A 16,559-nucleotide genomic window follows, 5' to 3' on the forward strand; every position below is an offset into this window, starting at 1 on the left:
GATTAAACTGCGTAACAGTACATAAAATCATTAAAATAAGTTTAACCTGAAGGATGTACTGTAGTAAAATGCAATTTATACATTAACACAGCAGTGAATTAAACCTAAAAGCCTCATACAGAATATTAAAACACTGATAGGGACTGTTTTACTGCTTTATCTTTTACACTTTAAGCACATTTTGCTGTTAATATGTTTAATTAAGTAATGTTAAATGCACAATAATCATTTTTATTATCCTGTTGTCCATGATGAGGACCTAATTCCTTAGCATCTTTTTTTTATTTTTTTTTATTTTGACCAAGTGTAGCACACATTAGTTTTTTTTTTTTTTTCATCAAATATAGTGATTTGTCGGATTGAATAGATGGATGTGTAGGTAAGATTATCACACAAAACATGCATTATAAAAGTTGATATATATATTTTAATACTAATTCAAGCTTCATAACAATCAGTAATCTGATAACCAAGAAAAAAAGACTCAAATTGTAATCATAATTGCAATATTATGCACAATAATACGTAGTAGCACAATAGTACGTCTAAATTTCTAAAATATATTTAATGCCCTAACTGCAAATAATACATTTCTTCAAAGAAACTTTATGTATTTACTGTATATTGTTAGCCTCGTAGCATAATTGCCTAAGTCATACATAAATGGACTAAAGTATTGGGACATGCTGAATTCAGGTGTTTCTTTTCTAACAGGGAACTTGGAAACAAAACAATTTCAACAGACGCATTTTGTAATAAACTACCTCAGTGCATTATGTAGGACATTTTTTCGCATTATGTAATAAGTTATTACAATTTGAGAAATTTATTACAAAATGCACTTGACACATTTTTGTTTTTCGTCTTTAAACTGCGTGGTTAAAGTTCTGATTACATTATTACCTGTAGCTCCTGTGGCTAATTTCTTCTAAATTGCTATGAAATTATATTAATTTGGATTGTTATTACATAATGAACCATGTTATTACTTTTGTGTCAATGTGTCAAAATGCATTAATGTAGTTTATTACAAAATGCGTCACTTTATTACATAATGCGGTTTTATTACAAGATGACATGACATTCTTATTACATTTGGAACTTTTATTACATAATGGGAATTTATTACATAATGCGGCTCAACAAGGCATTTTGGAAGCAAAGATAACATTTTAAACGTGTCCCAATACTTTTGTCCACATAGCGTACGATTTACGCAGTTATGCTATGAGGCTAACAATATGTAAAGCTGAAATACTCATATCAAGTATAAGCACATACAATTGTTTCAAACATCTCTACAGAGCTTCAGAAATGACATCAATATTAACCCTCCACCAAGGCCCTTACTAAGCACCGAGTGTGCCTTTTTGGCACACTTGTGGAGTTATGTCAAAAAATTTTTCAAACAGTTTGTTTTTAATTCTTTTACACTTTTTTCTATTTCATCAACTTGAGCCATAAATAAAAATACCAAATACTCGACAACTGTCACATTTTTTAACCCTTTAAATGCTGTGTTTGTAATGTAAACAAACCATTTTTTTGGATGCAAAAACATTTTTTTCAGTATGCTACATAAAAAGTGGGTGACGTATTATTTTTTAAAATATTTTTTTGCAGCCTGGCATATGTCAGTGATTAACAACAACATTGGTTAATTTGCATTATTATTTTTGGCAAATGTTGGGGGGGGGGTGGGCAAAAAAATTTCATGCATAGCGCAAAATTAACGCTTTGTGCTTTAGCAACTGCAATATCTATATATATATTTATATTATTACACAAGTGTGCCTTTTTGGCACACTTGTGGAATAATGTAAAAAAAAAATTCATAGTTTGTTTTTAATTCTTTTACACTTTTTTCTATTTCATCAACTTGAGCCGTTAATAAAAATACCAAATACTCAATAATTGTCACATTTTTTTAACCCTTTTAATGCCATGTTTGTAATGTAAACAAACCATTTTTTTAGATGCAAAAAACACAAAAAAAATTATTATTTTTTCAATATACTACATAAAAAGTGGATCACATATTATTTGATTTTTTCATCCTGGCATATGTCAATGATTAACTCCAACACTGGTTAATTTGCATTATTATTATTTTTGGCGCTAGGTCAAATGTTCAAAAATACTAGCATCTGTCACCAAGTGTGCGTAAAATGCACAACTATAAATCAAACTATTAAATATTATATATTGATTTATTTTTCTGATGTAATTTGATTTTATTTTTGTAAATCCAGGTCAGTCCTAATCATACATATCAAATGGAAGAAATAGTGCGTTTTAGGCACACTTGGCAGACAGATGCTAGTCTGGTAATTTTCTTTTGTTTACATTGTGCACATTTTAGTTGGTGGCCAGAATTTTAAAGATCATGCAAAAATGAACAACTTTTGAATTCTAACCTTATTTAAATTGTGAAAATAATATGAAGTGTTTTAAAACGAAATGCAAAGTGTGCCTAAAAGGCGCACCTGGATACCAGAGGGTTAAGAGTTGGAACCGTTTCTGGTCCTCCCTTCTGCTGATGCTTTTCTCCCCTCCTTCTGTTCCCTCTAATATCTTCGTCCAATCCTTTCCTGCTGCTTTTCTCACATCTCGCTTCCACCTTCTGTATCTCTTGTCACTTTCCAACTCTGTTTTTGCCACTTTGAACAAAAGCCGGACCGAGCCTGGCGGTCTGGAGGATTTTATAAACAGTCAAAGTGTTGGCGTGTACGACAGCTGTCTCTGTTTACAGGGTGTCGGCGTACGTCCTATGACGCAATTCCAGTTCATTTTTGACCATTTTTTAAAGGATAAACGTTCCTTTGTGATCCATTCATTTTTCTGCTGCTTTCCCAGTGTACTCCCTTTCCACTCCCAGTCTCAAAGGACACATGGGAAACCAAAGCGCCAAAAACTACTGATGTGTTGCTTCAAGCCAAGTGCAAAACGCTCTGACTTCCTGTCACGATCTCTGGTGCGTAAAACTGTAATTATGGAGTCGTGAAAAGAATATACGCGCGTTCATTCCACACAAAGATAATAAAATACACGTCCATCTGTGTGCTCATGAGCAGAAAACACACTTCTTTTTTGTCTTCCTCATCAGAGCACTTGCTAATCTGTGTACGTTAACCCTTCAGTGCACTTTGTATCATATATGATACATACCCATCAAAGCCATATACTGTGGTTACTTCACTATTTGCTAATTTAAGCTCCTTTCTGCTTTTTAAAAAACTCTTCTTTAAAATTTTAAAATTTTCCATTATTTTTTAAAATGAACTTGTTTTATTTTGTACTAGAATGTGCCAATCATTTTATGTAGATTTTATTTTTCTTAAAACACACTTTTATAGACTTGCTTTTATGTGATGTTTGTCCCTTTTAATTTTAATTTTAAATTTTTTTAAAAATTTGAATCTTATCCTGTTTGATTGTTGGTTTATATTCTCATTCATGATGTTCTTTTATCTCAAGCTTTTATTTTCGCATTGATTTAACAGCATCGTGTTACGTTATCACTGCCCTCTTTATTTCGATTCATTTAACTTATTTGAAGTGTCACGTTTCTGCATCGTTGTACACATCTCTCCTATTGTGTTGCTTCTGTTTTAATGTTTTTACTTACATCCTGTATCCTGCTGTTGTGCCCTTTACTTGTCTGTCAAAAGCACTTTGTAAACTTTGTTTTTAAAAAGGTGCTATATAAATAAAACTATTATTATTATTATTATTATTATTGTTATTATTGTTATTATTTTGTACTGGAATTTTAAACATATTTTTAAAATGATTTTTATCTTTTTTAAATTATTTATTTTTTTCTATTTTGTACTAAAATTTTTCAATAATTTCTTACAGATTTTCTTTATTTTGTACAAACATTTTTCAATGTTTTTCTTTTTACAGATTTTTTTTTTTTTTTTGTGCTAGAATTTCTCAATCGTTTTATGTAGATTTTAATATTTTGTGTTCTGGATTTTTTGATATCGTTTTATAATGATTTAATTATTTTGAACTGAATCTTTTTAAATCATTAGACTTTTTTTTTTTTTTTTAATTTTGTACAAAAAGTTTAAAAATTTTTTTATGTTTTTATTTTTTCAAAAATGTTTCAATTATTTTTTTATTTCCAGATTTTCTTTATTTTTTACTGACATTATTCAATCTTTTTTTTTTTTAACAGATTTAAACATTTTTTTACACTACTAGTAGTAGAAGTAGTAGTATTAGTATTGTTAGAAAATATCGGTTCTGCAATATATCGAGATAGTTCATTTCACAATACTGTATTGATATTAAAAAGTACTGTATCGATATTTTTAGGTATTTATTTAAATGCAGATATTGTGGAGGTCCATTTTTTTTAATATCTTTTTCTTTATTGTTTATATCTTATTTATTATTATTTAACACTGTTTTATTAAATAATGGTTATTTGAAGCATCTTAAAAGCACTTTTTACTGTCTGAGAGGCAGATGGTAGTTCCTTTGTTGGGACTGAACTAAAATAAAGTTATGATGTTAGTTCTGAACTAATAGAATATGAACATTTGAACAGGATCTTAAACTGTAATGTCTGTAAAACAGAATTTCAGTTTGAACACAGGAACATTTTGTGATACAGCATTAGATCCTGTTCCGATCAAATAAAAATGTGTTTAGTATTTGTGCAGATTTCCGGTGTAATTCCATTTTTCCAGGAAATAATGAGTTTAAAAAAAAGAAACAAACAAAAAATTGCCTTTTTAACAGTATCGTGATATATCGTATCCTGATCCTAGTGTTGTGATTTGTATCGTATCGCCAGATTCTTGCCGATACACAGCCCTAAGTGTTAGTAGTAGTAGTTTATTTGGTCGTTTATTATTTTAAACAACAAACAAAAACAACATATCCATTGTTCATATACAACGCGACCAAAAGTGTTGAGGCTGAAGTAGAATGTGTACAGAAAAATATTTTCTTGAAATTTGAAATCTGTATTCCCAAATGTTGAAATTGCACTCATATGCATGTTGGTGACCAACTGTACAGGAGAACATACTTTTTCAAGACTGAAACGTATAAAAAATCATTGTAGCACAACGGGGCAGCATCGTTTGAACTGGCTTTCACTGATGTTCTTGAAAAATAAGATCCTGAAAACCACTGACTTCAACCCAATAATAATTCCTGAGTAGTTGTCATAGGGGCCCCAGCACACTGCTTTGCCCGGGGGCCCATAATGCTGTTAAGACGGCCCTGCCCCTCATGCGAACAAAACATGACTCACACATAGTTTTGGAACAAAACAGTCCAAAGGGAGTATGGGAATCCAGAAGACTTAGATTACACTGGATAAAAGGATGAACGAAGGAAGTTTTAGGTAAAGTTGTTAAATCTGGCCTCACCTCTTGTCCATCTTTGTCCTGCTGGTCATGGGCATGGTCAGCCACAGTGGACAGAAACTCCAGGAGGCGATGAAGTGTGTCACTGTTGCATGCTGGGAGCAGGTACACCAGTAGCTGAGTCACATTCTGCTGCTCATATGGGTCCAACACTGTAAAACAGACAGGTTGAAAAACAGAAGCTAGAACTGTTTAAGGGACATAAAAACTGTTAAAGTAATTATAAAACTGTCTTATTCATGGTTGAATTTCATGAAAGTCAGTTTCCTAATGAGAGGTTCGTGGTTTATTGAGACAATTCACATTAAAACCAAGTATCCTTGTTTTATTAAAAAAAGATTAGATGATATAAATAAAATGACACTTTTAAGGAAATAACTTTTTTGATTGTGTGTAAGTAGTTTGGGTTGCCGTGTACTGGTTGTTTGTGAAGCTTGTTTGTGAATGTATACATTGAACTGAACAAAATAAATGGAATGAACCCATAAAGACCCAGTGCTACTTTTCTGAATGATTTTTCTCTCGATTTATCAAAGTCTATAATAATATGATCCTTTGTATTTTGTACTTTTTCAATGTAAATCAGTAATATTCCTACATTTAATTTACTGATTGTGTAAATATTCATGAAAGCGTTGAGTAAATTCAAAGGTTATTGTATTGAAAACAAATAAAACTGAAGAAAAAGTGACTTCTTCAAACACTTCGTAAACTGAACATAAACCAAGTGTGCCCATCCCGTTATTTACCAAAGCACATGGTGAATCAATATTGTAGACCTATAAATAATGCCAACTCCAAACTTTCCTGTATGTTTTAGTGAAAAAAAAACAAAAATTTTATTCTGAAAATGTTTACATGCATTAACTATCCTTTCCCAAAAAATGCGAATAACCTGAAAACCAGAAATTTCTTTTTTAAAAAAGTCCAATTTTAACCCTGTAAAGCCTGAACCACTAAATCATTGACAGAAAATTCCAGTTCTTTGAAACTGGGGTCTTTATTGGTCCTTCTGAACAACCAAAAAAATGTTTTTCAAATATCAATTTCCATTTATAAGTTTCAATTCAATTATCATATTTGATACATTGGGTCTCAATGGTGAAATATTATTATTTTTTAACAAACAAAAACATGATATAACACGAACATGTCTGGCAAATTGGTAATTCCTTTTCAAAATTGTCAAAGTTCTTCCTCCTTCCTCCTTAATGACAATCTTGTAGTGTCACTGGAAAGGCCTCTGGTGAACGAATTCCTCCCCCTGGTGGATTATCCGTGTATTGCATGTATCTTTTTTTTTTTTGAGAAACATCTGATTTTTCAAGAAAAATAAATATCACACTGATCATGTAGAGGGCTTCAAAACTCATGTATCAAATATGATACGTTTGGCGTTATAGGGTTAACAATATTATGCCTCAATTTATCATTTACACATGTACTTTACAACTTACGGATAGCAGTGGATTCATTTACAAAGGCACAAAATATTTAGTAATAGGCAGAATATTGTTACAATTTTGGAGTTTGGAAGGAAAATGAGCTTGACCCCCTTCATTGTTAACATCTTCTGTGTAATTTTTACACTTCGCAAATTGATCCCACGGGCCGGTGTCCTGTCGAGCCACCCTACCTGTCGAGTTGAGCTACCTAGCGCTACTGAGCATGTGCATGCCCCTAAGTGTTTTCACAGTTTAAACGCCCATCGATTTGTGCTACCCCAAACAGAAGTGAGTCATATTTTGTAAGTCTATTTCTTTAATAGTGCCTTTTGAGCAGTAAGCATGGAAGCAATTATGCACACGAAAGATAGACGTAGAACAGGGGTGTCAAACTCATTTTAGTTCAGGGGCCACATTCAGCCCAATTCGATCTCAAGCGGGCCAGACCAATAAAATAATAGCATCAAAACCTATAAATAATGACAACTCCAAATTTTTCAGTGCAAAAAATAACTTAAATAACTTAAATTCCAAAAATTTTCAATTTTACATACTATCCAAACAAAAAAGTTGTGAATAATCTAAAAAAAAAAGAAATTTCTGAAGAAAAATAAGCACAATTTTATCAATATTATGCCTCAACGTATGATTTATACATGTGCATTACAGATCAGCTCTACCAAGGCACAAAATATTTGTTAAAATTGCACTTTTTTTTCTTTAGATATTTCAGGTTGTTCATATTTGTTCCGCTTATTGACATTTTATTGTTAAAGGATATCAGAATTTAATGTTCTTTGCAATAAATCAAAGAGAAAAAATTGGTGTTGGCATTATTTAAAGGAATAATGTCAAATTATTTTGATTTTTTTCACATTAAAGAAGAAAATTTGGAGCTCGAGTTTGATGCCCTTGACTGTTAATATCTTCAGGGTAATTTTTGCACTTTGCAAATTCATCCCGCGGGCCAGATTGGAACCTTTGGTGGGCCGGTTTTGGCCCCTGGGCCGCATGTTTGACACCTGTGACGTAGAATACTGACGCTAGATGATAATAGCGTCAGGAAGTTCTCATTGTATGATATAGCGTTAAGTACGTGGGTCAGGTGGGTGTTAATGGCGTTTAGATTATTTTTCAAGTTAGTTCAACAGACGCCAATAATGGTAGCCTACCATTTAACTGACAATTCTGGTCAACAACAAATTTATTGTTGAAGTTTTTTGAGCTGATTTAGGATCATTTTGGTGTGCTGAATCCAAAAATCACATTAATTTTGCTCAATCAGGTCAACTTTCTGAACTATGCTACATATTGGCTTTTTAACATTTTTGCTTACATTTATGGGCATTTTCACATCATATGATACAAAATTCTTTCATATTTCTTGCAATAAACGAGTTCTGACGATTTTACTTTTGCCAATTTATGGTTAATGTTTTTTTTTTTAATATTACAGGTGAATGAAATGGCTTCGACTAGAAGATCTTGCAAAAATAAGCCTGACGTATTCTGCTACATCTGCGGTGAATACACCATTGTACAGGAATCAAGTGATCCAATGATTTTTTTTCTTTTAAAACCTATTTTGGGTGAGAACTATGTAAAAAAAATCAACTGATAAAGTCACAAAAATGTGATCAATTTTGTAAGAAGATCAAATTTTTCAAAATCAAATTAGCAAAAAAAACCCTGACCTGATTGAGAAAAACACATGTCATTTTTGGATTTAGCGGTGCAAAATGGTCCTAATTCAGTTGAAAAAAACCTAGACAACTTGCAAAAAACATTTTTTTGTAACCCAGTGTTACTGTTCAAGTTAGATCAACAGACGTCAATAATGGCAGCCTACCATTTAACTGACTAAATCTATGTTAACAATTCCTGTAAGCAATTACATGTGCACGAAGGATAGACGTAGAATACTGAAGTGAGATGATAATAACATAAATAAGGGTGTTTCTATAGTAGGAGCTTTATTTAACCCTCTGGTATCCAGGTGTGCCTTTTAGGCACACTTTGCACTTCATGTTAAAAAACTTCATATTATTTTTCACAATTTAAATAAGGTTAGAATTCAAAAGTTGTTCATTTTTGCATGCTCTTTAAAATTCTGGCCACCAACTAAAATGTGCACATTGTAAACAAAAGAAAATTACAAGACTAGCATCTGTCTCCCAAGTGTGCCAAAAATGCACTATTCCTTCCATTTGATATGTATGATTAGGGCTGACCTTAATTCACACAAAAAATCAAATTAGAGTAGAAAAATAAATCAATATATAATATTTAATAGTTTGATTTATAGGTGTGCTTTTTTGACACACTTGGTGACAGATGTTAGTATTTTTGAACATTTGACCTAGCGCCAAAAATAATAATGCAAATTAACCAATGCTGCTTTTAATCATTGACATATGCCAGGATGAAAAAATCCAATAATATATGATGCACTTTTTATGTAGTATATTGAAAAAAAATAAAATTTTTGTGTTTTTTGCATCCACAAAAAAGGTTTGTTTACATTACAAACACGGCATTTAAAGGGTTAAAAAATGTGACAGTTATTGAGTATTTGGTATTTTTATTTACGGTTCAAGTTGATGAAATAGAAAAAAGTGTAAAAGAGTTACAAACAAACTGTATGAAATTTTTTTGACATTATTCCACAAGTGTGCCAAAAAGGCACACCTGGTGTTTAGTAAGGGCCTTGCTGGACGGGATACCGGAGGGTTAATAGAAGTTATAAGCCTGTCGAAATGAGCTTCCTCTACCCATATTCAGATGAAAAAGTAAATAATGGTGTTTTTCTACAGTCGAAGCATTATTTCATTTTCAAATAGGCGTGCCGAAACGTAAGGTAGCATGTTTCGACGGCGTAGCGTCAATTGATAGACGTCGCTACTGGTAGCTTACTTCGACGGAGCAGCTCAACTCGACAGAACACTGGATTGGAATCTTTAGCCGGCCGGTTTCATCGTTCGACTCCACTGTTGTAGAAGATGAGCGTGAAAAGATGACAAACTGTATTTTACATCAATTATTTACATGTATTGATAGGATTAGTGGATCAACAGGTACTGAACAGTTTACATCAGTAGATATTTTCGGTCGGTGGTGGAGGTTTGGGTCTTTATGGGTTAAAGTCAGCTGAGGTGAATTTTCGTAACTACCATGTCTGTGTTTTTTTGTGTCGTTACTTAGCACAGCGGATGGAAGAATAGAAGCAGAGAGAGCGAACTGACACAATAAATCTTACATGTGGTGTTGATAAAGGCTGTGTAGAGCTCCTTTGTGAGCAGCGGGTCAGGCATGTCCCTGAGGAACTCCTTCAGAAGAGCAGCCACATCATGAACGCTGTGTTCCTCATCCAGCTGGACGTCAATACCGCGATCAAACTCCTCGCGTAGCTAGAGAATGAAAGATTCAGATCATACTTTATGATATAACAATAGACATTATACTCCGGGTGGTGCACACGCCCACACACATTCGACTTCCTGTTGGCCTTCCGAGTGACCTGGAGTCTATGACCGATCTAGTTGAACCAGCGGGAGTCCCAGTCTGTGCAATCTGACCTTTGGATGACTTCCAGAGTGTTCGAAAGTCTATTAATGTTATTATTGTGTATTGTTGGCAATGATGATGGATACATGAGTCATCCCAGGTCAGCCTGTGTAGGAGGGAGAAGAATAACGTGATTCAACTTTAGGGAAGATCTTACCTGTCGCACTCTTTTTTTGGAACTTCCCACTCGAAAAATCCCCACAGTCTGCAAACCTGTCGGACCGGACAGACAAAACGCACAATAAGTACATTGTTTACTTTCTGCGGAGCTGTCTTTAAGGCATGGGCCTGATGGGTACTTGGCCGTGGGCCCCATGAGCATAGGGGCCCCATACTAATCTGAGTGTGTTAACCCTTCAATGCCCCTTGTATCATATATGATACGCACCCATCAAAGGCATGTAGTTACTTCGCTAGTTTCTAATTTGTTTTGTCTGCTTTATTCCAATTATTTAAAAAAAAAAAAAACAACTGAATTTTTTCCATTATTTTATATAGATTTCTTCTAGTTTGTACACAAATTTTTTCCATTATTTATATATAGTTTTAGTATTAGTTTGTAATAGAAGTTTCCAGTTATTTTATTTTGTACTGGAATTTTTTACAGATTTTTTAAAAATTATTTATAACATTTTTCAATCATAAAATTTTGTATGAAAAATTTTCAAACTTTTTTTCATTTTTTCAACTGTTTTTCTTTTGTACATAAAATTTTCAATAAAAGTTATCAATCAATTATCAATCATCAATGTTTTTTTTTGTACTTGAATGTATTTGATGAATTTTTTCATCAAATTCATTAATTTGAATTTGTTGAAATTGCATTTTTCCACTATCTTAACGTAGATTTGTCTCATTTTATGCTAGAATTTCTCAATCATTTTATGTAGATTTTTTTTTATTATTTTGTTCTGAATTTTTAAAATCCCTTTACAGTTTTTTTTATTATTTTGTACTAAAATTTTTCAATCTTTTTTTTTTTTGTTACAGATTTTTTTTTTATTATGTTGTTTTTTTTTTTCAATCTTTTTTTTACACATTTTAAAAATTTTGTATTAAAAATTTTCAAACTTTTTTTTCACGGATTTTTTTTTTCTTTTGTACTAAAAATTTTCAATGAAAATTATCAACCAATTATCAATCATCAATGTATATTTTTTTTGTTTTGTACTTGAATTCGTCTGAATTTTTTCATCAAATTCAAATTCATCAATTTGAATTTGCTGAAATAGCATATTTCCATTATCTTTACATAGATTTGTTTTATTTTGTGCTAGAATTTCTCAATCATTTTATGTAGATTTTTTTATTATTTTGTACTGAATTTTTAAAATCCCTTTACAGATTTTTTTTTATTATTACTTTGTACTAAAAATTTTCCATCTTTTTTTGTTACAGATTTTTTTTTTATTTTGTATAATTTTTTTTCAATCATTTTTTAACATTTTTAAAATTTTGTGTACAAAATTTTCAAACTTTTTTTCATAATATTTTTTTCTTTTGTACAAAAAATTTTCAATAAAAATTATCAATCAGTTACCAATCATCAATATAATTTGTTGTTTTTGTTAATTTACTGAATGTTTAAAACCCCTTTAGAGATTTTTTTAATTATTTTGTACTAGAATTTTTCAACCTCTTTTTTTGTTACAGATTTTTTTTTTTTTTTTTTTGGACTAAATTTTTCAATTATTTTTTTTACAGTTTTTATTTTATTTTATTTTTTTGTACTAGGATTTTTGCGTAAAAATAATTTGAAATAGGTATTCCTCAATGTTGAAATTGCACTCAGAGTGAAACTTATAAAAGTTAGCTTCGTAGCACAATGGGGCAGCATCATTTCAACCGGCTTTCACTTAATGTGCATGAAAAATAACATCCTGAAGACCAGTGACTTCAACGCACCCTTGTCGTCGTAGGGCCCCAGTACACTGCTTTGCCCGGGGCCCCATAATGTTGTTAAGACAGCCCTGCTTTCTGTTTGGTATTGTTTGCTTTAGTAACGGACGAACAATGAAACAATGAAGGATGAATACAAAGAGCTTCTATACAGTAGATACTCACCATATTTTTCGATGTGCTGACAGCAGCTGTCGACCACCCGGGGCACCTGACGGTAGATGGGGTTTAGACTCAGCCTTTTGTCTCGGTGTTTCTCCTTTTTACTCGGCGTTTCGGTGGGCAGAGAGAGCTGCAGCGCCTCCAGCAGGCGGGACTGGTTGTCGTCCAAGTCTGTGATGGAGTCCACTGACATGCCTCCCTGTAATGACCATGATGAGATTAACCCTTTCATGCACGAATTATGAGAACCTTAGTCAATATTTTTTTTCTTGAATATTTTTGTTCCTCTTTAGGCATGAAAAAAACAATGCAATTGATTTTTTTTTTTTTTTTTTTTTTTTTATGAACGTATTTTTCATGTAGTTACAAAAATGTCCACTCAGCTGGACACCATGTGTTTAAGTTTTGAAGCAAAGAAACATTTATATAAAAATCATCATCAGAAAGTGATATACTGTGTGAAAACTATGAAATAAAAGCAATTTTAATGTCCTCAGTAGGGGACAAAAGTTTGACAGTTTTACGTTAAAACTGCTGTCCATTACAAAGGACGTTCCACTAAAAAAAAAAAACAAAAAAAAACAATCAAGAAATAAAAATAGTTTTAAAAATTTTGCAATTAGTGGCATTAAAAATGCTTTTATTTAATAGTTTACACACAGTATATCACTTTCTGATGATGATTTTATAGAAATGTTTCTTTGCTTCAAAACTTAAATGCATGGTGTCCAGCGGAGTGGACATTTTTGTAACTCCATGAAAAATACGTTCATAAAAAAAAAACAAAAACAAAAACTAACTGCTAAATTGCTCCTGTTTTCTCACCTTTTATCACACTCTAATATTAGTTATTACTCATTTCATGGAGATAAAATCCTCCTGAGACCCAGGAAATGGACAGTTTTAGCTTTTTTACATTAAAAAATTTTCTTAATTGGAAATTGCATAATGCAACAGTTTTTTCAGATACATTTTTAAAACTATTTTTATTTATTGATTGATTTTTTTAATGGAATGTCCTTTATAATGGACAGCATTTTTAAAGTAAAACTGTCAAACTTTTGTCCCCTACAGAGGACAAAATGCATTGCTGGGTCTCAGGAGGATATGCAAAAAAAAAAAAGTGTTTGTTAATTACAGTCTAATACCAATTAGCAGTTGATTTCCACTCAAACATGTTACTGCAGATCAGGTTTATCAAGAACAGCAAAGTTACAATAATTGTATGAGTTGCAGTGTTTTGGATGATGCATAAGAGTCCTGATATGGAACTAAAACAACAGAACCCATGAATAAACAATAGAACAGCCGTAGAATAACTGTCCACTGGAGTGACCACTATGCATGAAAGGGTTAAAGTGAAACACAACTAAAAAAGCTGAAACCAATTTTTGTGGGGTTTCTTACATCGTATGGAAAAGCAATAAAATAGCTATATATGCTATATGAACAAAGCTAACAGAGCAAAGCTAACAGAGCTATGCTAACAGAGCTATAATGTAAACCAGGGGTGTCAAACTCATTTTAGTTCAGGGGCCATATTCAGCTAAATTTGATCTACAGTGGGCTGGACTAGAAAAATTATAACATAATAAGGGGTGTCAAACATGCGGCCCGGAGGCCAAATGTGGCCCGCTAAAGGGTCCAGTTCGGCCCCTGGGATGTTTTTGCCAAGCGCAAAAAGTCCACAGTCTTGATTTGAATTAAGGAAAAAAAAATTAGCTTGAATTAAGGAAAAAACCTTGAATTAAGCAAAAAAAAAAAAAAAATCTTCAATTAAGTAAAAAAAAAATCTTCAATTAAGTAAAAAAAAATCTTTAATTAAGCAAAAAAAAAATCTTCAATTAAGCCAAAAAAAAAAAAAATCTTCAATTAAGTAAAAAAAAATTCAATTAAGCAAAAAAAAAGTTCAATTAAGTAAAAAAAACTTGAATTAAGCCAAAAAAAAAATCTAGAATTAACAACTTAAATTTTTGTCTTTGTTTTAGTGTAAAAAAACCCCATTAAATTATGAAAACACTTCTTTTTATAAACTATCAAAAAAAAAAAAAAAAAAAAAAACTTGAAGAAACTGAAATTTAATCTAAAAATTTAGTGCAATTTTAACAATATTATTCCTCAACTTCTCATTTGTCCATGTGCATTATGGATCAGATCTACAAAGATACAAAGACACTAAACACTGAGGAACAGGAAGAAAAACTGTTAAAATTGTGCTGAATTTTCTTTAGACGTTTCAGGTTGTTCATATTTGTTCAGGTTATTCACATTTTATTGTTACAGGATAGCTTGTAAATGTAAAGATTTTCATAATTTAATGTTATTTTTTGCACTAAAACAAAGAAAAAAAAAATACGTTGTTAATTCTAGATATTTTTTGGCTTCATTCAAGTTTTTTTTTTTACTTAATTGAACTTTTTTTTGCTTAATTGAAGATTTTTTTTTACTTAATTGAAGATTGTTTTTGGCTTAATTGAAGATTTTTTTTTTTTTAACTTAATTAAAGATTTTTTTTGCCTTAATTCAAGGTTTTTTGCTAAATTTGAGATTTTTTTTTTGTGGCATAATTCAAGGTTTTTTCCTTAATTCAAGCTATTTTTTTTTTCTTAATTCAATTCAAGACTGTTGAATTTTTGCACTTGGCAAAAACATCCCAGGGGCCGAACTGGACCATTTAGCGGGCCACATTTGGCCCCCGGGCCGCATGTTTGACACCCCGGATGTAAACTATTGTCTAACTCAACCTATTAACATTATAAAACACAGTGTTATTTTCAGTGACTGTGCAAGTTTTGGTTTTTGTGAGTTTGGAGAACAGTTTGAAAGTTCAGGCTCTAAATTTTCTTGAATTATTTAATTATTCTTGAAAAATAGAAAAAGATAGATATTGCAATATGTTGCCAACTTATTCATTCCATGCCTAGAAGATTAGGTGCTGTCCCAAAAAATCAAGGAGGTCATAAAAATAGTACATGTAGTAGTTTTTGGTGTGGGGTGTATTTGTAATTTGAGTAAAACTGAAAAATTTTGTAATTTTAGTTTTTTTTTTAAACTAACTTTACTTTGATCTTATGAGTTGAACAAATGTTCTATAGCAAGTTGTGGATTTTTGTTTGTTCAGATATAAATTAAAATATGAATATAGAATAGAATAGAATAGAATAGAATAGAATAGAATAGAATAACACAATACTACAGGCTTTAATGTCATTAGAATATAGAACAGAATATTATATGTATTTATATTATATATGTATACGTGTTTTGTTTGAGGGTTTTTGCTTGTTTTGTTTTTGTTCTTTTAGTTTTTATTATTATCTGGTAGGAAAAGTATTTAATGGGTATTATTATATTAGTATACATAGGTAAAAGGATGTGTGATATTGATATATTATTATTATTATTATTATTATTATTATTATTATTATTATTATTATTATTGGTATTATTATTATTATTATTATTATTATTATTATTATTATTATTATTATTATTATTATTATTATTATTATATTCATACAAAATAATAATTGCTATATAATGATCAGAAGGAATAGAAACTGGGGGTAGGAGTACATAAGTTTTTACTTCTTCCTACTCATTTTTGAGCATGTATAATTTCATTTCATTTGTTTTATTATTATTATTATTATTATTATTATTATTATTATTATTATTATTACTATTACTATTACTATTACTATTTTTATTTATTTATTTATTTATTTATTTATTTATTTTGTTGTTTGTTTGCTTATCAATCATTTATGTACCAGTACTTATATTTTGTTGGTTGATTTTTGTTTTAATATGACTGTCTACATGTTTGAAATAAAGATCTCATTAATTCATTCATTCATTCATTCATTATACACATTATGCAATGAAATTACAAATTATTATTGATTAAAATCTTGCTTTTCAAAGGGGGTGTACGCATTTATGCTTAAAATAGTGTTGAATTATATATTTTTTTGTCATCTGTATAAGCATAAAAAAAAAGAAAAGAGAGAGTGGAAAAATTATGTGTTTTCCAGACTATTCTAAAATAGAATTTCTAAAAATAAACCAAGTACGGAGTAAAAGTTCAGCCAGGATG

General features: G+C 30.9%; 1 protein-coding gene across 2 annotated transcripts in view; it reads right to left on the reverse strand.

Moving 5' to 3' along the window:
* The window catches only part of LOC115433185 (rho GTPase-activating protein 6), a 300,107-nt gene that overhangs the window by 20,574 nt on the left and 262,974 nt on the right, over positions 1 to 16,559 (reverse strand). For both annotated transcript variants that reach the window (XM_030154467.1, XM_030154476.1), the window contains 4 exons: positions 12,464 to 12,659; positions 10,557 to 10,612; positions 10,092 to 10,242; positions 5,394 to 5,542 (listed from right to left, as the gene is read on the reverse strand). In XM_030154467.1, coding sequence (XP_030010327.1) covers positions 5,394 to 5,542; positions 10,092 to 10,242; positions 10,557 to 10,612; positions 12,464 to 12,659 — 552 coding nt within the window. The remainder of the gene's footprint in view (positions 1 to 5,393; positions 5,543 to 10,091; positions 10,243 to 10,556; positions 10,613 to 12,463; positions 12,660 to 16,559) is intronic.

Source organism: Sphaeramia orbicularis, chromosome 2 (assembly GCF_902148855.1).
Source record: "Sphaeramia orbicularis chromosome 2, fSphaOr1.1, whole genome shotgun sequence".
Classification (NCBI taxonomy): Eukaryota; Metazoa; Chordata; class Actinopteri; order Kurtiformes; family Apogonidae; genus Sphaeramia; species Sphaeramia orbicularis.